Raw genomic sequence first — 26,784 nt, 5'->3', positions numbered from 1 at the left:
GGCCAACACAAAATGGCACGTAATTGTGAAGTGGAAGGAAAATGATAAATGTTTTTCAACATTTTTTACAAGTAAATATCTGAAAAGTGTGGCATGCATTTGTATTCAGCCCTTATTTACTCTGATACCCCTAACTAAAATCCAGTGGAACCAGTTGTGTTCAGAAGTTACCTAATTGGTAAATCGAGTCCATCTGTGTGTAATTTAATCTCCGTATAAATACAGCTATTCTGTGAAGCCCTCAGAGGTTTGTTAGAGAACCTAAGTGAACAAACAGCATTACGAAGGCCAAGGATCACACTGGACAGGTCAGGGATAACATTGTGGAAAATTTTAAAGCAGGGTTAGGATAAAAAAAAAAAAAAACAAAATATATATACCCCAAGCTTTGAACATCTCGCAAAGCACTGTTCAATTCATCATCCAAAAATGGAAAGATTATGACACAGCTGCAAACCTACCAAGACACGGCTGCTCATATAAACTTGCAGGCTGTGAAAGGAGAGCATTAATCAGAAAAGCATCCAAAGGCCCATGGTAACTCTGGAGGAGCTGCAGAGATCCACAGTTCAGGTGGGAGAATCTGTCCACAGGACAACTATTAGTCATGCACTTCACAAATCTGGCCTTTTTGGAGGAGTGGCAAAAAAAAGCCATTGTTGAAAGAAAGCCATAAGAAGTCCTGTTTGCAGTTTGTGAGAAGCCATGTGGGGGGACACAGCAAACATGTGGAAGAAGGTGCTCTGGTCAGATGAGACCAAAAATTAACTTTTTGGCCTAAAAGCAAAATGCTATGTGTGGTGGAAAACTAACACTGCACATCGCCCTGTACACACCATCCCCACCATGAAACATGGTGGTGGCAGCATCATGTTGTGGAGATGCTTTTTTTCCAGAAGGGACAGGGAAGCTGGTCAGAGTTCATGGAAAGATGGATAGAGCCAATTGCAGGGAAATCTTTGAAAAAAACCTGTTTGAGTTTGCTAAAGACTTGAGATTGGGGCGGAGGTTCACCTTCCAGCAGGACAACAACCCTAAATATACAGCCAGAGCTACAATGGAATGGTTTAGATCAAAGCCTTTTCATGTGTTAGAATGACCCAGTCAAAGTCCAGACCTAAATCCAATTGAGAATCTGTGGCAAGACTTAAAAATTGCTGTTCACAGATGCTCTGCATCCAATCTGACAGAGGTTGAGCTTTTTTGCAGAAGAATGGGCAAAGATTTCACTCTCTAGATGTGCAAAGCTGGTAGAGTCATATCCAAAAAGACTGGCAGCTGTAGTTGCAGAGAAAGGTGGTTCTACAAAAGTATTGACTCGGGGGGCTGAATACAAATGCATGCCACACTTTTCAGATATTGATTTGTAAAAAGAATGTGAAAACCTTCACAATTCTGTGTCACTTTGTGTTGGTCTATCACATAAAATCCCAATAAAATCAGTTTATGTTTTTGGTTGACAAAATTTGGAAAATGTCAAGGGTCATGAATACTTTTTCAAGGTACTGTAAGTCCACTGGAAGTGTGAGAGACCCTGATACCATCTCCTGTGTTCTTCACCCCACCATCACCAAACCTGGGGGCCTCTATAAACCTGAAGGTGAAATGGGACCAACTGAACATATAAAAGTACAAAGGTACAAGCACATTTTTAGGCTAGCAAGCAAAAAAAAACAAAAACAATAAAAAAACTCTTATTATGTCTAGCTGCAAACAGATTAGAGTGGCTACCATTCCTGTTTTTCTTGTAACTGATTATAGAGGTGATGAACAAGATGGTAGCTACTGTACATAGGAAGGCTCTGTCAAGTCTTGAGAGTGCCCCCTTAAGTGGTTCTCCCTATGCAGTATTTAGCTGCCATCTTTGCCCTTGTTTACTCTACAGTTGCCATGGTGATGCACATGTGATCAGTTATGACACCAGCCATTTGATGGCTTGGCAGTTCTGTTAGGAGCTTAAAGTGGAGTTCCACCCAAAAGTGGAACATCCGCTCTTTTGCTTCCCCCCCCCCCCCCCTTCAGTGCCACATTTGGCACCTTTCAGGGGGGAGGGGGAAAACGGGTACCTGTTTTTCACAGGTACCCTTCCCCACTTCTGGGATATGGCGCCGTCCCTCGGAAGTTTAGCCCCCTCCTTCTTCCCCCCCGTCGAGCCAATAAGAACGCGCAGCGCGCAAGGCTTCACTGCTGGGTTCCCTTACCGGCAATGGCGCTGGCAGCACCCAACAGCCGATGAAAACATTGGCTGCGGTGCTGACATCGCTGGACTCCAGGACAGGTAAGTGTCCTAATATTAAAAGTCAGCGGCTACAGTATGTGTAGCTGCTGACTTTTAATTTTTGGAGAGGGTGGTTGGGGAGGCGGAACTCCGCTTTAAGCAACTGACAGTTATCATTCAGGGCATGCCTTGAATCAAACTTTTTTAGGAAACAGTTAAATTAACCGGTTTAGTTCCACTTTGATTTGTTCTTCCCCTGGAAACTACAAAGTTTAGCAATGTGATGCAATTTGAAAAGTCTTTTGACATATTTGCTTTTTGATCTGAATTCTAGATATATACCTGTTTTAATGGCCCAGGCAAAAATTTACTGGAACCTGGAGAACTATCAGGAGGTGGAACAAACCTTCCGTAAATCAGTGGAGTTCTGCAATGAGCACGATGTGTGGAAGCTGAATGTGGCTCATGTTCTGTTTATGCAGGAAAATAAATACAAAGAAGCGATTGGTTTCTATGAGCCAATTGTGAAAAAGCACTATGACAATGTAAGTATTTTCTGCTTTTAATTAGGTTTTTTTTTTTTTTTTTTTTTCTTTCTTTTTCCCAATTTTTTAGTGGTATTTAACTTATTTTTCTGTAAATGGGCCCCAGGTGGTTATGTAATTGTATGCAGAGCATATAGCACATAATGACAGACTTACTTGTGAAACAGCCATTTAGCGCTGAGCTGTCCCTGCTCCCAGCACTTCCATTTTCGCCTGTTCTTCCTTCTGAATTCATGCTCTCTAGCCGATTAAATGGTCAGGCACATGCGTATGGGAGTCACCATCATGCAATGATGCTCTTCAAGCACGGCACACTCGGTATGCTGAGTACTGTGCATGTGCCAGTGACATCATCTGCTATAGCGAATGTGAATATCAACTTAACGGCACAACTTTAGACCGTTCCCAAGGTACCTACAGCTAAGATTTATAAGCTTACCTGTAGGGAAAAGTTTAAAATTAGAGCTTAATACCCCTTTAACCATTGGGCAGGTATAAATATTAGTAACTGTTTATAAACTCTTTTCTCATTTGAAACCAAATGCAATGATTTTTCAAACCATTACAGGTCTATAGAATATGTATGGCGTACAAAATGTATTAAAGCATTACTAAACCCACAACCGTAAAATCAGTCTGTATATGCAGTAAAGCATGCTTGTTATACTCACCGTGTAACCTTAGGGGTTAATACTCTGCATTGTGTATAAAGGCTGTTTTATCCTGTCTCTCTGATTCTCCTCTTCTTCCACTGTCTCCAAAAAAATAACCTGATATATGTAGCACTGTCCCCGTAGGGCTTGCTGTATAATGACTTCTTGGGCCTCCTCTGATTACCAGCACACAGTCACTTAGGGAACAGTTCACACATCCCTCCTTACTCCTGATGGCTCGTCACACAATAAACAGTCCAGGGGTATTGGTTTTTAGTGTTTATTTTGGAACTTGGATGGAAGAAGGGAATAGTGGGATACTCTAACTGTAATTATTCACAATGGATAAGGACAACTCTCACTTGGCCTCACCAGATTGCTTGTGGAAGCAGCTGCACTGCTTAATCCATACTGCCACATGTATGGAAAGGGTTAAGTCTCCTTGCTCTTTTCTCTCCAGTAATATACTTGGTGAATCCACATTGGCTTCGGGACACTCACTAGCATCCCCTTTACTGACACCCGTCCACTGACTCCTCTAGCTGCAGGGGTGGCCCCCCTCAGGTCAGGCCCCTTGACACAGATCTGTACTTGCTGTATTGCAGAATCCGATCCTCCAGTGTCTCCCCTTTCAGTCAGCTTCAACAGACCTCTGGGTTCAGTTCCTCACTAGCACTCTGCAGGCCCTCAGGTCGACTACCTGAAGCTGCAAGGCACCTCTACAGAGGAGAAGGCAGCCACCCCCTCCCTCCAGGACTCCGCTATCCAACCAAAAGACCCCGAGCACATGTGCTCCTGGCTTTTATACAGTATCCCTGCATGCATGGAGGCACTTTCCTCTGCCAAATCACCAGGGATGTATCAAACGCCTGTGCACTCATTTGTCAGGTTTCCTCCCACTGTCCAATATGCCTCCCTATTGGACCAGTGTGAAACACTCTGCAGACATACTGAGTTGCACCTGAGCACAGTGAGCAGACCTCACTAACAGATCCTGCTCTCTGGTAGGCAGAGAACAATATAGACTTACCTGCAGCCCCTCTGGTAAGCTGACAGCACTCAAAAGCTATACTTTCTCTCTAGCACCTACCTAGGAGGGTGTGTGTGTTTGTATATGTGTATATATTTATATGTGTGTGTGTGTGTTTATATATATATATATATATATATATATATATATATATATAGTATATATGTATGTATATAGCCAAAATTTGCTTTTAGCTTTAGAAAGAGGGATTTGTGTGATAATTGTGGTAAGAGTAGGGATGGGTTAGAACAAGATTTTATTCCTTTCCGTATCCCTGATAAGAGAATATTTCCCCTCATTTTGGAGAGATTTCTGCTCACTTCCCGTTATGTCTTAGGGCTCTTTCACACAGGCGGACCGTTCAGATCCGCCTGTCCGTTTTTTTTGACGGATCTGAACGGTCCCCCCATGCATCCCTATGGGGCATCGGATGTCAGCAGAGACATGTCCGCTGACATCCGATCGGATCCGTCAAATCTGGACGGATGGAAACCCTACTTTCAATCTGTCCATCGGATCGGATGGGATCGGATGAGAATGGACCGACGGTCCGTTCCTATCCGATTCCCCAATAGAGATGTATGGGGAACTGACAGCTGTCTCTCCGCACACATTGCAGAGAACAGCTGTCATTCTCCTGCTCAGCGGGGGATCAGCGGATCGATCCCCCGCTGAGATAAACGGAGTCCGTCCGACGGACGGATAGTGTAAAAGGGGCCTTAGGGACAGGAAAAGAAGGAAAAACTACCCAAGGCGACACAGAATATAAAATAATACCATTTCCCACTTTCTCCAAAACAAAAGGGAAATGGTCTTGGCTATAGATACATTTTAAAGCTAAATCCCAAGCAAATGAAACGCCAAAACATAAAGTTTTGGGAGAGGTGGCATGAGTAGCTAATTATTTGACGTACAATGATCATGCGCTAACAAGGAAATACTGAGGTGCAGAGAACAAAGTGACAGAGAGATGAGATTATCAGTCTGCTGCTTCTTCTTTCACTGTCCCATAACATGCTCCATGTGGGCACAAGACCTAGCAGGGGCACCAGGCTGGCTTTGCTGTGTGGCAGGAAATCTAAGGAATAAATGGACACTCTGTGGCAGGTGCATGTTTGCTGTTGGCCTGAAGTTCAGTTTTAAGATGGTTTCTGCTCAGATTTAAAAGTAATTTCCAAAAGGGTACACAAGTCCTGTTCTGATTCATTAGCATTTTACTGTCTTCTTTCATTACTCACACCCATTACATTAAACCAAATGATTGAATTCTTACTATATATTTGGAGATTGACCAGTTGCTTAAATCAACCTTTGGCAAATGCTCTCTTTCTATTACTGTTTACTGAAGCATATGCATCATCTTTGCATAATCTTTCTCCTGTGCATCTCAGCTGGGACAGTGTAACATTGAAGAATGTCCTTGCAAGAGAAAAGTTTCGGTAAACTGAGCGTTTGTCCCTTTTTGTTTTAATATTTTCTCCATTGCTTTGGTTGCATGGCTTTTCAGAGTGCTTGCCTCTGTACAGTGTGCTGCTCTTTCTCAGGCCTGCAAGTATGCACTTTGTCTATCACAGGCTGAAGTCATCTGTATAAATGGTTCTCATAGTGGACTTGTATAATGACTGTGTTGCTAATGACTTTGTACAAATAATATGCATTTTTTTTCTTAGGATGGAAGGTGTAGTAATTCAATTTTAATTAACAGTTACATTTTCTTGCTTTACCTTTGCTGCGCTTGTAAGGCCCCTTTCACACAGGCGGATGGTTCAGATCCGCCTGTCCGTTTTTTTGGCGGATCTGAACTGTCCCCCCATGCACCTCTATGGGGGATCGAATGTCAGCGGAGACATGTCCGCTGACACCCGATCCGATCTGATCCGTCAAATCTGGACGGATGGAAACCCTATTTTCCATCCGTCCAGCGGATGGGATCGACGGTCCGTTCCCATCCGATTTTCCCCATAGAGATGCATGGGGAACTGACAGCTGTGTCTCCACACACAGCGCGGAAACACAGCTGTCATCCTCCTGCTCAGCGGGGGATCGGCGGCTCGATCCCCCGCTGAGAAAAACGGAATCTGTCCAACGGACGGATAGTGTGAAAGGAGCCTAAGGTTGTTGAATTTGGTCTCACGAAAACCACTTCTTTGTTATTACTCAGAATATAACTAAAGGAAAAACTTTTTTTGCCAGTTTTGGATAGAGTCAAAATGGATTAGAACACCTGTCAGGTCGTCTGTGCCCCTATCAGAAAGATTCACCCTCGCTGTCCTGGTTACTTTTCACACCGAGGGTAAAAGTGAATCAAATCTTATATTTTGGGTTGCCACCAGAACTGGAATAGAGGAGAAATATTCCAATGGGGACAATTGTTCTGGTGACCCTGGTTGACAGTCAGAGATTCCCTCACTTGGAGACATTTTCTCTCAGTTCTTTTTTGGGTTTTGGCTATGGGACAGAAAATGAACAGAAATATCTCTAATGGGACAGCATATGGGATAGCAAAAAAAAAAAAAAAATGCAAGGGTTATTATAATCCTCTCCATCCAAAATGAGAAAGAAGTTTTTCCGTTAGGTCTAGCTAAAATGCAGTGTTCCCCATAAAATATACAGAATTGCAGATTAGCCCTCTTTAGTTTAATGATTTGTTATCTTCATGTTTTTTTTTTCCTGTTCTCACAGGACAAATGGAACAAAAGACATTATGGTTTATTTATATTCTTTTTGGAGTATGTTATTTCCTGTCTGCAAACATAATAGTCAGCACTAGGTTTCTTTTTCTTTTTTTTTTTTTTGACAGAGAAATGCACATTGCTAGTTTTAGAAAAAATAATGTATACCTCTCAAAAAAATTAAGATGATTTCCATTCCAAAACTTAAAACACCTGTTAATCCGAACGCCACTTGGCCTAAAAAGTCTTTAAGTAACAATGCAGAGAGCATAAAAAGAAAAAAAAAAAAACTAGACAGTGGTGCTTAATCTTAAAGAGGAGTTCCCCCTGGAAAAAAAATTAAAAGTCAGCAACTACAAATACTACTGAACATGCACGAACGCACTGCGCTTTCCAATTGGCCCAGCGCCGGAGGAAGGAGGGGAGCCGGACTTTTGAGGGATGGCGCCGTGGCACTGTCTCCCAGAAGTGGGGAAGGGTACCTGTCAAAAACAGGTACCCATTCCCCCCTCCCCCCTGAAAGGTGCCAAATGTTTCACCGGAGGGGGGGAGGAAGCAGATCAGCCGAAGTTCCACTTTTGGGTGGAACACTGCTTTAACTTGCAAAGATGTCAAGGCCCTGTGTATGGTGTGTAATCTGAGCTTAAAAGCCAAGGTATCACAGTGGCATGGCACTCGATTAAAGGATTAATACAGATATTTGGTGCCAGCACTCTTGCTGCCATAAGCACTTTTTGGCCAGCTTGGGTTCTTTTATTTGCAGACCTTTAGGCTTTGTACACAAGACTCCAACTGTGTATAAATAAAGTGTGCTTAATAAGCTGTTACATAGAATTTGTAAAGTTTTCAGCATGCTTTATAGATCCGTTTCAGGTGGCCCTGATTGAAAGCAATATGTAACTCTATGGGCAGATTGATGGAAATGGACTTGTGCCCATTTACACCTGCCTACCCCTGAGTCCGCCCAGGTTGGAAAAAAAAAACAAAACAGAAAAGGACTGTGACTTTTTTGGTCCCGAATGTGATGGATCAGAGGTAGTCTGATGTAAATGGACACAATTCCGTTTACATCCAGCCACCCATAGAACCATCATGGGTCCGCCCGTGTCTGCTGTGTAAATGCGAACACAAACTGAATAGACACAGATGTAAAAAAAAACGGACATTCATCCCATTCAGCTCAGATTCAGCAAGGAATCTTTTCACGGATCCCCTGCTGAACAGAGCGGAGTGGCTCCCTGTGAAAGAACGGCCTTCAAAGCGCCCATCACCTGCAGATTGAGAAGTGCTAACAGTCAGTTTGAACAAGCTACCAGCAGTCTTTAGAAGTCTTTTAGTGAGCTTTGACAGTACTTGAAACTTACTGAAGACTTCTAGCAGCTTGTTTAAAGTTACAGTCAGCACCATTATGATGTGCGTTTAACATCTTCCTACTGCACCTGAAGGGTTCTTTAAATGCTTCTGAGAAGCTACTCAAAGCTTTGTAAATGGTTTGTAAAAGTTTCTGTGCATGCAGCTCATATAAAAGCTGACATTTGTGTGTACTAGGCCATAGTATAAAACATAAAAAAGCTTACTGTAAAATGTAATTAAATCTGCATGATTTCCTAAAATGATAATGCAACATCCCAAAAATGTATTCTTTTCATGTAATAGGTGTAGATCTTCATGCCTCCAGTGTCCGGTCCTGTAACAAAGACACTGGTCATGAGGCCCTTGGCAGAAGAATGATGTTCAGAGATATACCACAGTCATGTGATTGTCCAGCAAAGGGATACATAATTATTATTATTATTATTATTATTATTATTATAAAAAGATATAATTTTGATCTGCATTTTATAGGTCCACTTTACCCAGAATAGGTCATGGTTATGGTATTAGAAAGCATTTGTCAGTTGTGTCCCACCACCTATCTCTGCTGGCTCTTATTTCAAAAGTATGCCCTACACGACAGATAAGGTCACCATGCGCATTCCCATTGAAAACTGGGGTCAGTTTGTTGCAGCAATCCACCTGAACGCTCAAGAACTTAGTCACCATCCACCCAGGATCCAGCCCACTCAGCAAAAGAGAAGAGATAAAAAACTTCTTATAGTGTAGTATTCCCACATTATAAAACTTTATTAATAAAAGAATATAATATCCACTCACAAAGAGAGTGCACTAAAACCCAGTGCACAAGATGGAGCACGCTCCATAAAGTTTCCAAGCATTGCCCCCTTAAGGATAACATTATTGGAAGAGACACCTGTAAAATGGCCGACCTTGGACTTCCGGGTGTGATGACGTCACATAACTTTGCAATCTGTAAATTACTTATATTTCATAAGTTTATTTTTTTTAATTGGTAAAAATAGAGAGCTCAGTAATGAACTATATTTTTACCATTAAAAAAAAATAAAAAAAAGTAAACTTGTAAAATTATAGGTCATAATTATTGTGTTATAACATTGGAACCTAGGTCTGGAGTACTGCTGTGGGTTCTTGTACTGTAATTGCACATTGTATTAAATAAAGATTAAAAAAAAAAAATAGAGAGCTGTAGTTTAGCCAGTGGTTTAATCTCATAACATCTGTTGAAATCCGGTATTAGCGACTGCAGTGGCAAAATATTGCCGCCAGAATTTTTGATCTTTAGGAGGAAGTAGAAACATAAACCTTGGCTTTGTCTTCATGCATGTATGATATTCAAACCAATGCATTTTCTGATCTATAATGCTGTGTTATATAATTCATATTTAGTATATTACTAATTTATAATTAAACTCTAGCTTTGTCAGTGCCCTTCATGCAATCGCACATTCATTGTTCTTGTCCACATGATAACTTTTGTATACATAAAGTTTCCTAATAATAATGTATCATAAATTCTATTTAAACATTCATATTTTGTCTTTTTTTTTTTTTTCAGATCTTGAATGTCAGTGCAATTGTTCTTGCAAATTTGTGTGTTTCCTACATCATGACAAGTCAAAATGATCTGGTATGCTTCTGTTGTGATTATTATTATTATTATTTGTTAATTAGTAGCATTTATTAACTGTCATGTTTTGTTTCTAAACTGCCAGTATTTTACATATTTATATACAGTTTTTGTACAAGGAACCTTTGGCTTGCATTTTGTGTTGGATCCACATGTCTTTGTATAGTGAGGTACATGTAAGGGCTAGTGCACATTTGCATCAGACTAACATGGAAGTCAAATGCAGAAAAATGTTTTGCAATTGAGGTCATTATGAGATCATCTAACATAAGCTCAACCTCCGTTCACAATCAGTTTAGGATGTGTTTAAAATGCAATAATATTGATTTAAATGAAGGAAAATAAAGCAAAGCAATATGATGTATGGTAAAAGCAACATTAAATGCAAGTGCACAAAATTTCATAAGATCTAGTTTAAAGTTCAAATGTTGTGTTTCACATCCAGTAAAAATACTCAATAAACTGAGGTCTCCTTTACACCAAGAGGTGCGTCCAAGCATATGGAAATTATTTGCACATTTCCATATGTCGTGATTTAAAAGGGCTGTGAGAAATGTGAAACAAAGATGCCAGCGCGATTTTTAAATCTTGCTGCACCAAAATGCATAGTACTGCGTGTTTGCTAGATGTGTGGGGGTGCCATTAGGAATTAGTGCACTGCCATCTAGGGTACATTTACTCTCCCATGAGTATATCTAGTACAGGTAAATCTTGGCCACACATAAAGAGTAACACTCTACCTGTAAAGCTTATACTGCTGCATCTGGGCCAAAAAGATGGTGCAGAAGGCAAATGGGTAATGTATTTGCCCATTACAATAAGTGATGGCATGGGTGGGAAAATGGAAGCATATATTGTGTTAGTGAAATCCACTGAAAGCCTCCATTTATCTTTCGTTCATTGACAGACACAGCTCCTTATAATTCCTGACCATTGGGTTATACTGCCCACTACAGGAGTAGGACACTAGGCAGAAAATAACTTGATGACGCCCATGGGCAGTCCCAGAGGATATACTCCCCCTCTCTGCTATAGGTACTCTGTTTTGTTACAAGCACTGTCAGAAGTATTACAACTCCATAGAGGGGTGGGTGCTGTGTCCGTCAATAAACACAGAGAAATGGATTTTACAGTGGGACAAAAATCCCATTTTCTCTTTCATTCATTCATGGACACAGCTCCTTAGGATTCTTGACCATTGGGATGTCCCAAAGCAGTGTCAAATAGGAGGGGTGGGAACAGCAAAAAAATTCCCAAGGTTAAACCTTACCCAATCAGGTAACAGGAGCTCAACAAAAAAACAACTCAAGCCCACCTGAAAAATAATTCTCCAAAGAGGGAACAGACCCCCCTAAACAGCAGCCTGCAAAACCTTGTGGTAAAAGCAAGCATCTGCAGATGCCACACCTCCACTTTATAGAATGTTGTTGAAGTGTGCACCGAGAACCAAGTGGCTGCCTTGCAAACCTGCGTCACTGACGCCTGATGACGGAAGGCCCAAGAAGCACTAAGCGCCTGAGTAGAGTGCGCCTTTACAGGGAAAGGAGGAACCTGAACTTTGATCGAATAGGCCTGAGTCACCGTCTGTCTGATCCATCTTGAAATGGTCGCAGAAGAAAGGATAGTCCTTTTCCTGGCCTATCTGTGAGCACAAATAGTGAGTGATTTCCCAAAAGACTTCATAGCCACCAGGTACACATGAATCACCCAAACCACATCCAAGGCATGCAGCACAATTTCCTTAGGATGATCAAGCATCAGCATCAGATCAAAAAACAAAACATTGCTCTGATGCTTTAAAAAAAAAAAAAAAAAATTGTTTACATCCGGCGTTGCTCTGGTCCTCTTAGACCTAGATCATATAGGTGAGAAGAGATAATCTGGTCTCTCTGTCAAAACCGCCAGATCTCGTCAGTGAAAAGGGTAGGCCCAAGAAGCACTGGGGAGAGGCGGGAGGGGGGGGGAACTACCCCTCTGGCTGCTTCTAAAAGCCATCCAGCGGCTATGCAACCACTCGGATCACTTTTATGAGAAAGGGAATCACCGGCTAAAAATAAAAATATAGCTTCAGCCATAACCTCGATAAACCACTTCAAACCCATAAAATAAATGTTCGTTGGGGGGGTCTTGAAGAGGTTAACTCTTGTTGTTGGTTTTGGATGATACACCTGCTTTTATCCTTATTAAAAAAAAAATCAATAAAAATTACATTCTTAAAAAAAAAAAAAGAAATGCCTGGTCAGCCATAGTTAGTTCAAGATAGGCAAATGGTTTGTGTAAATAGTGATCAGATTAGCAGGAATTTTTTCTGCCATTTTTTGAAAACTTCCCTTTGCTCCTTTTTGCTGTTGCCAACCTATTGACTAAAGCCCCGTACACACGATCAAATTATCGAACGATCTGACGTCCGTTTTTTGTGGCATGCTAGTTTGATGTGGAAAGTGAAGAGGTTATTTTCATGCAAATTTTCCCGTACGACAGAATTCTACTTCAGAAGTGATGTCGTGTTGGATTTTTTTGTATGTGTTCTTTCGTCTCTGAGCATGCCTAGTCTTGCTCTTAAGATTTTTTTCAGTCGAAAACTGTACTAATGAGAAGAAAATCGGATGTTGTGTTGATGGGCAATACAAATTTTATAGCCTGCACATCAGGATTTTTTCGGCCGAAAAGCCGGAGTCGGCTGTCGAAAGCACCATACTAACAATCCGAAAATCGGCAGATCGTCGTCGGAGGAAATTTCCTTTCAGATTTTCTTATCGAGTGTACGGACCTTAAGCATGCTGTATGCACACCATGCTCAAAAGAGGTATCGCCACAACTACAAAATTGTTAAATCCCACATGGGACCAAGTACATATGGTGAGTAGTGATTGGCCGAACACCCCCCTGTTCGGTTCGCACCAGAACACCTCAACCAGGGAAAAAGTCCTAGCGAACATGCAAACTCTATTAAAGTCTATAGGACATGAACATGAAAAATCATAAGTCCTCATTTTAAAGGCTTATATGCAAATTATTGGCATAAAAAGTGCATGGGAACCTGGGTACTGCCCTGGGGGAAATGTATCAATGCAAAAAAAAAATTTTTATAACAATCGTTTTAACAGGAGCAGTGATTTTTATGATGCTTAAAGTGAAACAATAAAAATGAAAAATTCCTAGAATATAGTGCCTGGGGTGTCCCCTTAATGTGCCTGTAAAGTGGCGCATCTGTATGATGTATGGAGCCTGCTGCAGCAATACTGACATTTCTAAAGGAAAAAAGTAATTTAAACTTCTTTGTGGCTGTAATGTATTGCCGGCTCACGGCAATACAGATAAAAAAAAAAACAAACAAAAAAAAAATGGCGTACGCCCCCCCCCAGTCCATACCAGGCTCCTTAGGTCTGGTATGGATTTTAAGGGGAACTCCACGCCAAAATTTTTAAAAAAAACGGCGTGGGGTCCCCCCTAAAATCCATACCAGACCCTTATCCGAGCATGCAGCCTGGTAGGTCAGGAGAGGGGGGGGAAGGATGAGCGAGCGCCCCCACTTCTGAACCATACCAAGCCACATGCCCTCAGGGGGTGGGCAGCTACAGGCATCATCCCGCTACAACCAGTTAAAGCAGAAGGCCGCATATATGCGTGTAAAGGTGTTAACATGTTTTCCATGTGCATCCTTGAAGTTGTAGAGATAAAAATGCCTTTGCACAAGAAACTCTTCAATTTTTCTACTCTTGTCACAATAACATTTTGTTCCTTACTCAAACACAAGCACACAAACTTTTCAATCAGACAGAATAATGTCGTAATAATTCTTTTATAGATGGATCAATTAATTTGCACATTCGGTGATGTAGAAAATGTTTTTTACACAAAGCCATAAAGATCACATTAGTAACAGCAATAATGCAGCCGCTGATGTGAGTTGCTAAAAGTTTTTTTTACATTGGTTGCACTTTTATGGAGATATAAATTCAGTCGGGTCTGTCTTTTTGTTGCCTTAGTGGAGTGCTATGGTTCCTTGAACTGCAGTAAAATGAAACTACTATTAAGGGGGAACGCAAAAAGTTGTATTGTAATTTATGATTACTATCTTCATCACTAAGTCTTTAAAGCTTACTTATAAATTTGTCCTTGCTAGGCGGAAGAATTAATGAGGAAAATTGAAAAAGAGGAGGAACAGATTGCTTATGATTACCCTGATAAGAAAATCTACCATCTCTGCATAGTTAACTTGGTTATTGGGTAAGTCTTTTTTTTTTTTTTTTTCTTGAAGAAAAGCAGTACAACCTGGGCCCCTGTACTAGAGCTAAGGGACCAAGCCCAACCCCTGAAAAACAACCCCAGACCATAATCCCCCCTCCACCAAATGATTTGGACCAGTGCACAAAGCAAGGTCCATAAAGACATAGATGAGCAAGTTTGGGGTGCAGGAACTTGACTGGTCTGCACAAACTCCTACCATCAACCCGATAGAACACCTTTGGGATGAATCTAGAATGGAGACTGCGAGACAGGCCTTTTAGTCCAACATCCATGCCTAACCTCACAAATTTGCTTCTGGAAGAATGGTCAAACATTCCCATAGACACACTCCTAAACCTTGTGGACAGCCTTCCCAGAAGAGTTGAAGATGGTAAAGCTGCAAAGGGTGGGCCAACTTAATATTGAGACCTACAGGCTTAAGCCTCGTACACACGCAACGAATTTCCAGCGACCGGTCGTCCGTCTTTTGTCCAGAGTGGTGTCTGTTGGTTGGAATGTGCTATAGACTGCACACAAATTTTCCCGTACTACAGAATTCTACTTCAGAAGTGATGTCATGTGTTGGATTGCTTTGTATGTGTTCTTTCATCTCTGAGCATGCCTAGTCTTGCTCATAAGATTTTTCCCCATCGAAATCTGTACTAATGAGACGAAAATCAGACGTGTTTTGATGGTCGACAAAAATTATAAAGCCTGCACACCAGGATTTTTTCGGTCGAAAAGTCGGAGTCGGTTGTCGGAAGCATCATACTAACAAGCCGAAAATCGGCAGATCGGTCGTCGGACGAAAATTCCCGGCCGAATTTCGACTCGTGTGTACGGGGCTTAAGACTGTGATGCCATTAAAGTTTGTGTGTGTGTGTAAAGGCAGGCATCCAAATACTTTTCACAATATCGTGTATCTTGAAGTGAACCTATAAATGATGCTCCATCTATTATGAGATGCCGCCCATCCTTCAATCCAGTCATTCCATTTTACAGTGTGGGCATTTTTAAAGAGAAGTGGAACTCTGGAAGCTGTGCCTAAAAAACAGCAAGGAAGAAGACTAATCACCAGTGTTGCCAGTGGCCAATTTTCAGCTGATCACTTCCCTATTACTGACTTACCATGCCTTGTTCTTCTCTTGTTCTGCACGGTGTGTGTTTGTGGAGGTGACCATCTTGGTAGAGGCAGGACTTTGTCCTCTTATGTCTGAACCTCCAACAAGAAGAACAGTGCACAACATAGTAGTGACATCTTCAATTCTCCCTCCATTTTTTGTGAGACTAGTAATCAGAATTAGTAGTGCCTTTCCCACTACAGATATACAGCTACGACTATATGACCACATAAGTGCCTAGTCACCCTCAGATATTAGGAAGTGCACAGCTATTTCATAGAAGAAATTCAAGACAAAATGTAATTGTGTAAGGCCACTTACACAAAATTAGATGTCCCCCTTTACCATAGCAAAACTTCACTTTTTGAGTTTGGGTCCACTTTTGCATTGATTTGTATATTACTGTTTGTCTTCCTTAAGCTGGTTAAAGCTGGTTATACACGTATTGAAACTCAGCCGATCCAAGACAAACCGATCTGTGTGTGGCCCTTTCAGTTCAACAGAAGCCAAATGTTAGGCTTATGTTGAACGGTCCTACTGGTAAATCAGCATTGGCCATCAGCCACTGCAGCCAGTGGCGCGCTTATCAGTGTATTCTGACGGGGGGAAGAGTCCCCTCGGTCAGAATACAATAGCACAGCGGGAGATTCCTGTGTCCACAACGCTTGTTTCGAAGCAGGAATCTGTGAGGTTTTATTTCGTTCAGCCTGCTGGTTGATCAAAAAAAAACTCAGTGTATACCCAGCTTTAGAGCAAGCTTCTCAGTTTGCTCCAGGTGTAGCCAACAAATTCTCCACTGTTTTATTTCAGCACTCATTTAGCATAGTTTACTGATTTTACTGATTTTATGTATATAGCCACTAGAAAGAGAATATGCAATTAATTACAAAGTAGTATTCATATAAAAAGTGAATGTTCTAGTCAAGTGAGTGTTTCCATTGTGACCCAAAAAGCATAAAATATTCCACACCTAAAAGTAGTCTGTGCATTAAGATGGTCTGCCCATTTTGCAGTAAGACCACTGTTTTCGCACAGATTGCAAGCGTCCCATGATGGCAAGGGACCGACTCTTCTTCTTAGTCTGTGGCTTTATTTAGCTGATTTTAACTAAATGTCCAATTGGCTTTAAACAGGTGAAGTCTTCTTTTGGCTCATTGTTGCTGGTAAAGTCACTTATTAGACCTGGGCTATTGAGAGTATGTGGCCCAGCAGTTGGCCGACTATGTTTTGTGTGCTTAATTTAGGCTTAGATAGTTGTTTTTTTTTTTTTGTTTTATCTATGTCAAGTACCTATTTTTCCAGCCAGAGTTGGTTTTGGGAGTCAGCTTAAAGCGGTAGTAAACTGAGTCGCCATGAATAGAAAAACACATAAGGGCAATAGGTTAAATGATGACAATGCATATCTCTATATTAATTTCTGGAAAATCTCATGTTATTATTATTATTATTACTCGTTTTTGTTACCTACTTTCACTTTTATATATCCCGGACGAAGCATATTCCATCTTGGGTGTTTTTTTCTGAATCCAGTGTGATAATGCTTCTGCCCTCTCTCTATAATGACAGCCCGTAAACTCGTACATGCCCATTATAACTGACCCAAGCCTCATTTTCATCCTTAGTATAAGCAATTCCAGCCTTATTATTTATTTTAGTTTTTGTTTGTAAGGATGCTCGCTGCAAGGATAACTGTAGCCGGCAAGGGTTAACTTTACTTGCTTGCTCTGAGGAAGATCAGGGCCTAAGTAACACCCCCTGTGACATGGCTAGTCACAGGGGGTGTTTCAGGAGCATGGCTGAGGGACATTGAAATGCAATGCCATGAGTAAAGATGACACTGGAACGGCAGGAGGCCATCTTGATTGACGGCACACAGATCATGCCGTGGATGATAGACAAATCCCGCATGCGCTTTTGACGTCACTAAAGTAGAAAATGGGCTACAGCTACTAACAGGCTCAAGTGAGGATGTTGAAACTGGCCGTGACCAGTAAGTTACAGCTCACTGCTTCTAATGAGGAAAAGTGTAGATTGTTGGTTTACTACTTCCTTAAAAGTTAAAAGTAAGGTGTAATCCATGCTGGAAATCCTAAACTAGAAGTGTTGTCTAATTAGGTACCACAAAGAGCTTGCTATTATTTCAGTGTCCTGACTGAGATTGGTTTTAGTTTGCCTGTGAGCATAAGCCAAACCATCAACACCAATTCCCATTGTTGGCCGACGGGTGAAGCTTAGTGCTGGGATGGGGTGTAGGCCCAAAAGTGGAAAAGTTCTCACTGGCAAAGTGTAAGGTTATAGGTGTGCAATTCAGAGAGCACTATAAAAATAAAAAATAAACTGTCAGTGTATTTAAAGGCTCTAGTAGTGGATACAAAATATGAATGTATCTCATGAGAAGAACTGGTAATTGCCTTTTAATTTAGAAGTAGAACTGTAGAATTTTAATCATGGGAGTAGGAAAGAGTGCATTAGACGGGTACATTTAATGTTTTTTTTATGATATTTATAATAAAGCAATGCAAATTTTGTCTGGTTCCTGGTGAACTGTCTGAAATGTGCCTAGTTGGGTGGCCCTGTCAGCCATTTTTCACTTGGGCAGAAAATTGTCAGCCGAACAGCGGCTTTATCCAATCAGATTGTTTCGGTATTCTGACAGTCGACGAGCTGGCTGTCAAAATACAATAGCTGCAGGGGAAAATTCATCCATCCACGTTGTATGGCATGGATGGAGGGATTGGTGAGATTTTTTGTTCACCCCACAGGCTGAGGAAAATAAAAAATGTATGGCCGGCTCAATAATGATACTTACACTAAATATTTCATTTTTGCTACTTTTAAACAGGACTCTTTATTGTGCTAAAGGAAACTATGAGTTTGGTATTTCTCGAGTCATCAAAAGCCTTGAACCATACAATAAAAAGGCAAGTATAAGTTGGGTATAGTACTGATGAAGTGGAAAAAAAGAGATGTTTGTGCTCAAACCCAAATAACTTACATACATATAAAACAAATTCGGGGCTAAAGGGATGTGGCCACATGTTAACATTGAAGATACTGAATGAGCACTTTGCACATTGCAAACTTGCAAAAAAACAGGGATTCTTGATTCACATTCAGTATATGGTATATAACTAAATGCATACTGTATCTGCGTACCACTCACTTAGGATTTATTTATCTGTAATTGAAAGTTTGAAAGGAAGTCTGTACTAAGATAAATATGGAGACTACCATTGCTAACCTCCTTTTGAAGATGCTGGTGGCTTAATTTGAAGAAGTATTAGGCCCAAAAGCAAACATATCATTTTTTATTATCCTATATAGCTGCTTACCAAGTCTTAGATGTGGTGGCTGTATTCGTTTTCTTTTTTAGGCTTTTTTTCCTTCTTATTTTAACCTAATGATCCATCCAGTAAGTCTGTTGGTTTTGAAAAGAACAAGCTCTCTTGCAGATTGTATTAGTTACAAGGATGGGACAAACCATTTACCACTGGCAGGGGAACTTACAATGATCAGCTTTTATTTATTTATGTAAAACTTTTATACCAAAAGCAAAAAAACTGTTTGCTGTACTTGCTTATTAAGTGTTGGCTGGAGTTGGGCTTCAATTTGTTAGTGTATTTAAATATGCTAATACATCTAACTCTCCCCTCCCCCCAAACTGGTAAGAAAAAAGAAAAGAAAAATGAATGCAGCTACCACATAATGACTGATAAGCTACAATATATTACATTTTTGGTTGTGGGTTTAATACCGCTTTATCTGTAATGTAATGTGGGAAATTACGATCTGCTCCAGATAAGTGGCACAGAAGGTACTGAAGCCTTTGGTCAGCATAACAGCCAAATAACTAGCATTTTCAGAAGGAGAGTTTTGTAATCCGAGCCCCCAATTCTCTATATACAGGTTTCCTTAAAGTCGATGTTCATGCTTTTTTTTTTCTTGCATTTTTTCTAAAATATTAAATTTGTTTCCAGAATCCAAAACCAATCCTCTTCCACTAAAGCTAACCCAGGTGTGTATGTGTCTGTGACTGGTAGGGATTGTAATTTAATCAATTATTTTATTGGTTTTCAGCTTGGAACAGACACATGGTATTATGCAAAGCGATGTTTCCTCTCCTTGCTAGAAAATATGGCAAAGCACATGATCATGCTCCCGGACAGTGTCATCTATGAGTGCATTCAGTTTCTGGAACACTGTGAAAGTAAGTTTCAAGGCAATGAAATAACCATGCATGGCTTGAAATATTGTACTTTAAAGCTAAACTCCAGGCAGATACAGGAAATTTGCCTATGCATTAAATTTAAATTTAAAAAAATCCCTCAATGTGTTTAAAATACTATTACAAGGGACACTTAGTTTCTTATAATAGACCTGTATTACAGAAGTAAGAGTGAAAGGGAGGTGAGCAGAACTGTCATGCTTGTCTGATTGCTCAGTGATGTAAGTCAAACAGCTCAGAGCTTGTTGATGACTTCATCGGTAAGCCGCTGCCTCTTTTTTGCCCAGCCAACATGCTGTATATGAGTTGGTGACCAAACTGTATTGCTTTACTGCTGTGAAAAAGTGAGATCACTGACCTGGCTTTATAATGCTTGCATTACATGACTGGCCAAACAGAATTACAGATCGTTTGGTAAATCAAAAGTTCATATGTATATTCAACCATTCAGATCAGTGTTTGTCAATCCTTTTAACATGGAGGAACCCTTACAATAGCTTTAGGGTCTCAGGGAACCCCTGCTAATAGTCATTGATTGTTAATGGAAAAGTGCCCCCTTAGTATTCAGTGGAGAAAGGCCCATTTAAATTGGTGGCCAGTGGTAAAATGACGCTCTTTAATTGGTAGTCACTGAAAAAAGGTTCCCTTTACACTGATGGTCAGTGGGAACAATGCTCCTTGCATTGGCAGTCAATGGGAAGAATTCCCATCTTACAGGTGGCCAAAAGCTGATTGATGGTAAGTGGCTACTTTTTTAAAGAGACATAAGGGTTTATTTACGAAACCTGGAGAGTGCAATATCTGGTGCAGTTCTGCATAAAAACTTCTAGGTTTCTTTGTCAAAGCTTATTTGTACAAGCTGAAGTTAGAAGTTGATTGGTTGCCATGCACAGCTGCTCCAGATTTTGCACTCTCCAGTTTTAGTAAATCTACCCCAGAGATTGCTGTTTGATCAAGGAACCCCTGGCAACCTTAGGAGGAACACTGAAAGGAAATGTACACCACTCCAGGTGAGGACAATCCAACCCTCAAGCAACTAGGTGCAGGTCCAGTCTGCGGTCTGGATCCACTCAATATAAACGAAAAGAAGTTTGACCGCACTCCAGTGGATGAAGATAAAATGATCCTTTATTAAGATTGTAAATCCAACAAAGCAAGACAATCGAGCCAACCTTAGGAGGAACCCCAGGGTTCCACAGAACCCTGGCTGAGAGGTTGATTTTGATGTTGCTTGTCGATCAGCTTTAAAACAGACCTTCTTTTGAAGCCAAAAAGTAGGATGATGTCAAAATCCAATTACTAGAAATTCCAGTTCTTTTGGTAAAGGCCTGCTTCCAATGACGGCACCAATGAAGGAGATAAGAATCACATCATTTTATGGCCTGTGTCTACGGGCTTTTGGATTGTGTCGATGACATCAGTTTGAAATGCTGCATAGATTATTCAGAATTCATTGACCGGTTCTTTTGACCCCCCACTTGACCTGCTTCAAGTGGGTTTTGCATTCACCTAGACTTGTATGGGAATGAAAAACCTGTCTGATGCGAACAAAAGCCCATCGACACAGGTCTCTAAAGGCACAAGCATGCTGTAAGTTTGCTTTTATTATTATTAATACAGAATTTATATAGCATCAACAGTTTATGCAGTGCTTTACAACATAAGGGCAGACAGTACAGTTACAATACAATTTAATACAACAGGAATCAGAGGGTCCTGCTCGTTAGAGCTTACAATCTAAGAGGAAGGGTCAAGTGATACATGTTTTAAAAAAAGCTACGTATTATATTTACAAAGCGACACACTGTGTTAATCATTGGGAACTAACGCACAAAGTAACAAATCATTGGTATTTTACTCATACTGTTCAGCCATATTCTCTTCCTCCACCTCTTCAGCTTGCTGGCGAGGATGTGGCCATGTAGGGCACCTGATGCACATATTATGGGCATGTCCTAATCTCACTATCTTCTGGCAAAAGATCTTCCAGGTTAGCTCCAAAGTTACAGGAATTTTAACTCCTCCCACTCCGAATAGGGCAATCGTTAATGTTGGAATCAATAGTTTCCCCCATGCATTCCGCAATGTTGTCGCATATCTTGCAATGAGCATGTACTATTATACAAAGAAAGTGGAGAAATCGGTATGCACCCTTACAAACCAATATTATACGAAACGGGTACCTACTTTCTCTTAAATCCTGTAAAGATGATGCTTTTGATAGGCAATTGAACATCTGGGTAGACTTTTTTTAAAAAAAAGGGAAATATTACAAATGTATTGCATACACTAAGACCCGGTTCACACTACTCTGACTTGGGACGCGACTTGTGCGACCTCAAGTCGCCCCAAGTTGCTTGTCATTACAAATTCAATGTAAATGAATCAATGGGAGTCGCCTCTAAGTCGGATCCTTATCTGCTTGGGTGTTTTATGAGATTCTTGCTCTTTGCTTTTCAGAATTTATTTGTCTGCTTATGGCAGGAACAACTTTATCATTCCTCTGCCATCAAACTGTTGTTCACTGTAACACATTTTGTAATATTTATAGTATTGCTGTGTCCAGTGCAACCTCAAGTCGCTTGCCATTACAAATTCAATGTAAATGAATGAGAGCCGTCTTAATATGCACTACTGAAGTCGCTCCGACTTCAGAAAAGTTCCTGTACTACTTCAAGGCGACCTCTATCCGACTTGTGCACATAGACTTTAATGGGAGTCGCCTCTAAGTCAGATCCTTATCTATTTTCAAGCGACTGTGATCAGATTTTCCAGGAAGTAGAAAAAGATTAGCCAGGCATTCCCCACAGACAAAGTCGCCTATCATTTAAGGCTCTTCAAAGTAGTGCACAAGTCACGCTAAAGTCGCGCTAAAAAGTCGCTCCTTCATAGGATGACTTTCTGGTCGCGGTAGTGTGAAGCGGCTTTAAATGTCTAGTGATAGTTTTGCATTTTTTGTGTTTGTTATTATTTGTTATTTTCCCTTGTTTGAGGGCTCTCTGATGTATAATGCATTCATCTGTAATTCCCTTGTACTTACAAAACTTGATAAAAACACAAACAAAAACTAAAAAAAAAGCTGTGTATACAGTAATAAATACGCTTGTCTTTTTTTTTTTTTTTTTTACTAAGTGCTGCAGCAAGGGTTAACATACCCTGTACTGGCATCATGCTGGGTAGCTGAATCACTGCTCTCACACACAATGCAGAGGTTCAGTACAGCATTTAACCACTTAAGCCCCGGAGGATTTGGCTGCTAAACGACCAGGGGGTATTTTGGATTCGGCACTGCGTGACTTTAACGGACAATTGCGCGGTCGTGCGACGCTGTACCTAAACGAATTTGACGTTCCCCACAAACAGAGCTTTCTTTTGGTGGTATTTGATCACCTGTGCGATTTTTTGATCACGCGCTATAAACAAAAAAAGAGCGTAAATTTTGCAAAAATAACAATATTTTTCACATTTTTTTATATGAAATTCCCCAAAAAAAATGTAAAAATCAAAATTTTTTAACATTTTCGGCCAATTTGTTTTATGCTACCTATGTTTGGTAAAAAAAATCGCAAAAAGCGTATTTTTATTGGTTTGCGCAAAAGTTATCGCGTTTACTAACAAAGGGAAAGATTTATGTCATTTTTGTTGTTTTTTTTTTAACGCGTAATGGCGGCGATCTGCGATTTTTTTTTTGCGGTACTGCGACATTGCGGCGGACAGATCGGACCCTTGACTGACATTTTTGACACTTTTGGGGTTACCAGTGACATTTCTACAGTAATCAGTGCTATATATATGCACTGTTACTGTAAAAATACACTGGTAGTGAAGGGGTTAACTTTATTTGAGAGGGAGGGGCTGTGTGTGTCCCTAGGGGCGTGATTCTTACTGTGATTGGCTGTGGCTTTAGCTGTAAGGACACTGATCAACGGTTCTACATTGTAGAACCGTGTGATCAGTGTTTTTACACCGAGGAGAATGACCGGCAGCTTGTTTACACAAGCCGCCTGACTTTCTCCCTCTCCCCCGACGATCGCCGAGTGACCGGCGGACATCGGGTCTGCCGGTCACACGCGCGGGGGGGGTCCGTGACCGCGCGGGAGCGGGAGCGCGCCTCCGCGGACGCGTGCTCGCTCCCCAGAGCCTCACAGGCTAGCGACGTAGACCTACGTCGCTCTGCCTGTGAGGGGCTGACTGCCGCAGTAAATATACTGTGAGCAGTCGGCAAGCGGTAAAAAGCAGCTTTGTTGATGCTCCCTCTGCATCAATGTTGATTGGAGTGCTGTGCAGGGGGGCGTTTTAGATCACTGGAGACCTGGGCCACTGTGTGTTTGAAATACAGCAGACTGATTCTCCAGCATGCTGCTACAACAAGGTATTTTACCCTTTTCTGCAGCACACAGTAAACAAAAAAAAACAAAGTAGACAAATATTAGGCTAGGTTTACACTGCTGCAACATGGGATCCGACTTGTGAGACCCTCCAAGTTGCATGACTTGTCAAATTTATTGTTTCCCTATGGGAGCCATCTTAACTGATACTACACAAGTGGCTCTGACTTTAGAAAAGGTTCCTGTATTACTTTGGTCCAACGTGGGTGGATTTCAGCCTTGTAAAATAGCATCCAAGGAAGGAAATTGCAGGGCAAAGTTGTACGACTTTACCATTGCAGCAGTGTGAATTGAGCCTAAAGGGCCATACACACTATAAGATTTTTTGAAGACTTTTCCTTTAGACCTACCAAAACCATATAATATGAGGTCAAACCTAAACACTTTCAATTTGTATGCAATCTGGCAGGCCCTTCCACTACATAGAAAAGGTAAATCTGAAGGAAATCTAACCACAAAAGTTGGATAGTGTGTATCCAGCTATACTGTATATGCAGCCTAACTGCCATACAGTATTAAATACAGAAGGTTAATTTGGGCTAAAAGAGTTGTTTTTTGCTTCTGTATCCTTAGAAAAATAAATGCATAATAAAAACGAAGGTTGAAAAGGATTAAAAGAGGTGCATGGAAGCCAGCCAGCCCCTAGTCTGATGTACTCACCCTCCAGTCTGCCACCAACCAAGTAGACCTGTCTCATGATAAAAATGAAGAACAGGGGTTTAGTTGACACGCATTTTCAAATGCATGTGTAAGCTACAGGGCCACTACACGGCACCCTGTTTTACCTACAGTCCTAACACTTTTAATTTGAGTGTCTCCACAATGGGAGCACATGGCTGCTAATGGATGGATAGGAGGCAGGTGGGAGGGAGCAGCCCAAACCTCCCCAACCCACCCCCATCCATGACTGGCCTAGTATCTCAAAACTCTAATAGTGATGTTCTTGCGATGGTACAAACTGAAAACGACCAACTGAGAAGCATACACCTCCAACCCCTTGGCGGATGCAGTGTAAAACACAGACTGGGACTTTATATGAAGCAATTGGCCTGTAAAGCACAGTGCCTCCATCCCTAATTTCATAAAATATTTGGGACTTTACATGAGACAAGCAGGTCATGCTATTGGTCTCCATCCCTGTATATGAAAAAACTGGGGTCAAAGACTGCATCCACCAAAAAACGCACGAAAATCGCACGGTGGGACTTTAAATGAAGCACCAGCCTGTAGGCAAGGCACCTCCATCCCTGGCTACATAAACAATGTAGGCTATGTGGGACTTTAGGTGAGACACCAGCAGGTAATGCCCAGCGTCTCCATCCCTGTATTAGAAAAAACGAAGGTTGAAAAGGATTAAAAGAGGTGCATGGAAGCCAGCAAGCCCACATAGCCTACATTGTTTATATTTAAATAACTGCATAGTAACCATAACTCATGGTTATTGTGGTTAAAAAGATTAGCTGTATTTACCAAGTCCCGTGAATGAGCTGTTTTAGCATGTCCTTATATTTTCAATTGCATATGGCCATTCAGAATGAATCTAGACTTTGTTTTCCATATGCTGGAAATTTGTACATGATAATGTTTTTTGTATTTTCAGTTTATGGTAAAAATATCACGGCTTTAATTGAACAACCACTGGAAGAGAAGAGAATGCACATCGGCAAGAACACAGTCACCTATGAATCCAGACAACTTAAAGCTTTAATCTATGAAATAACCTCCTGGAATATATAATTTATTGCAAAAGAACACTCCAGTTTTTCTGATATATGTATTTGTATTTTGTTGTTTGTGTTTATTATGTGTTAATGTAATTTTATAGTATCAATAAAACTGTTTTGTTAAAAAAAGCTTGAATTTTCTAGTTTCAGAAAAACGAGTTTGTAAATAAAATTAAATCTGTGTCCGCAAAATGTGTGTATAAATTCACTAACCATCCCAAAAGCACGAGAAATAAATCCACTCCTAATGTATTATAAATGCTAGTGGATGTTGAAACAGAGTAACCACTGCAGCCATTACAATACTATCTGGTATTGCTACACAGGAATACATTTAGTAAACTCACTCACATGCTGTCCATCTCTTGATAAAGTAGTATCTGTCTGACGGGGGAGGGGGGGGGGGGACAGATATTGTAAGGTTTTTTTACCTTAATGCAGAGTATGTATGATGATGGTAAAAAACATTTTGAGTTTAGAACCACTTTAAGACCGGAAGATTTTGCTGCTTAATGACCAGGCCCTATTTTGCAATTTGGCACTGCGTGACTTTAATCGACAATTGCGCGGTCGTGCGACTCTGTACACAAACGAAATCGACATCCTTTTTTCCCACAAATAGAGCTTTCTTTTGGTGGTATTTGATCACCTCTACGATTTTTATTTTTTGCACTATAAACAAAAAAAGAGTGACAATTTTGAAAAAAAAAACCCCAATATTTTTCACATTCTGCTATATAACATTCCCAAAAAAAAAAGGAAAAATCAAAATTTTTTAACATTTTAGGCCAATTTGTTTTTGTTTTTTGCTACATATTTTTGGGAAATAAAAATCGCAATAAGCGTATTTTGATTGGTTTGCACAAAAGTTGTTGCGTCTACTAACTACTAACTTTTTTTTGTTTTTTTTACTAGTAATGGCGGTGATCTGCGATTTGTTGTGGGACTGCGACATTGCGGCGGACAGATCGGACCCCTGACTGACATTTTTG

General features: G+C 40.7%; 1 protein-coding gene across 2 annotated transcripts in view; it reads left to right on the top strand.

The window, feature by feature from the left end:
• The window catches only part of LOC309555800 (intraflagellar transport protein 70A), a 90,338-nt gene extending 64,487 nt beyond the window's left edge, over window positions 1-25,851 (top strand). Inside the window, exons 14-20 of one of the 2 annotated variants that reach the window (XM_082257963.1) lie at window positions 2,553-2,763; window positions 5,838-5,885; window positions 10,033-10,104; window positions 14,231-14,334; window positions 18,298-18,376; window positions 19,533-19,662; window positions 25,669-25,851. In XM_082257963.1, the coding sequence (XP_082114089.1) occupies window positions 2,553-2,763; window positions 5,838-5,885; window positions 10,033-10,104; window positions 14,231-14,334; window positions 18,298-18,376; window positions 19,533-19,662; window positions 25,669-25,805 (781 nt within the window). In that variant the 3' untranslated portion in view covers window positions 25,806-25,851. The remainder of the gene's footprint in view (window positions 1-2,552; window positions 2,764-5,837; window positions 5,886-10,032; window positions 10,105-14,230; window positions 14,335-18,297; window positions 18,377-19,532; window positions 19,663-25,668) is intronic. The other variant, XM_082257964.1, reaches the window with a different exon arrangement.
• The last annotated feature ends 933 nt before the right edge of the window (window positions 25,852-26,784 follow it).

This window comes from Pelophylax lessonae (genome assembly GCF_965119305.1).
Source record: "Pelophylax lessonae genome assembly, chromosome: 5".
Lineage (NCBI taxonomy): Eukaryota > Metazoa > Chordata > Amphibia > Anura > Ranidae > Pelophylax > Pelophylax lessonae.
The sequence above is the reverse complement of the archived record's forward strand: the minus strand, read 5'-3'. Positions and strand labels throughout refer to the sequence as shown.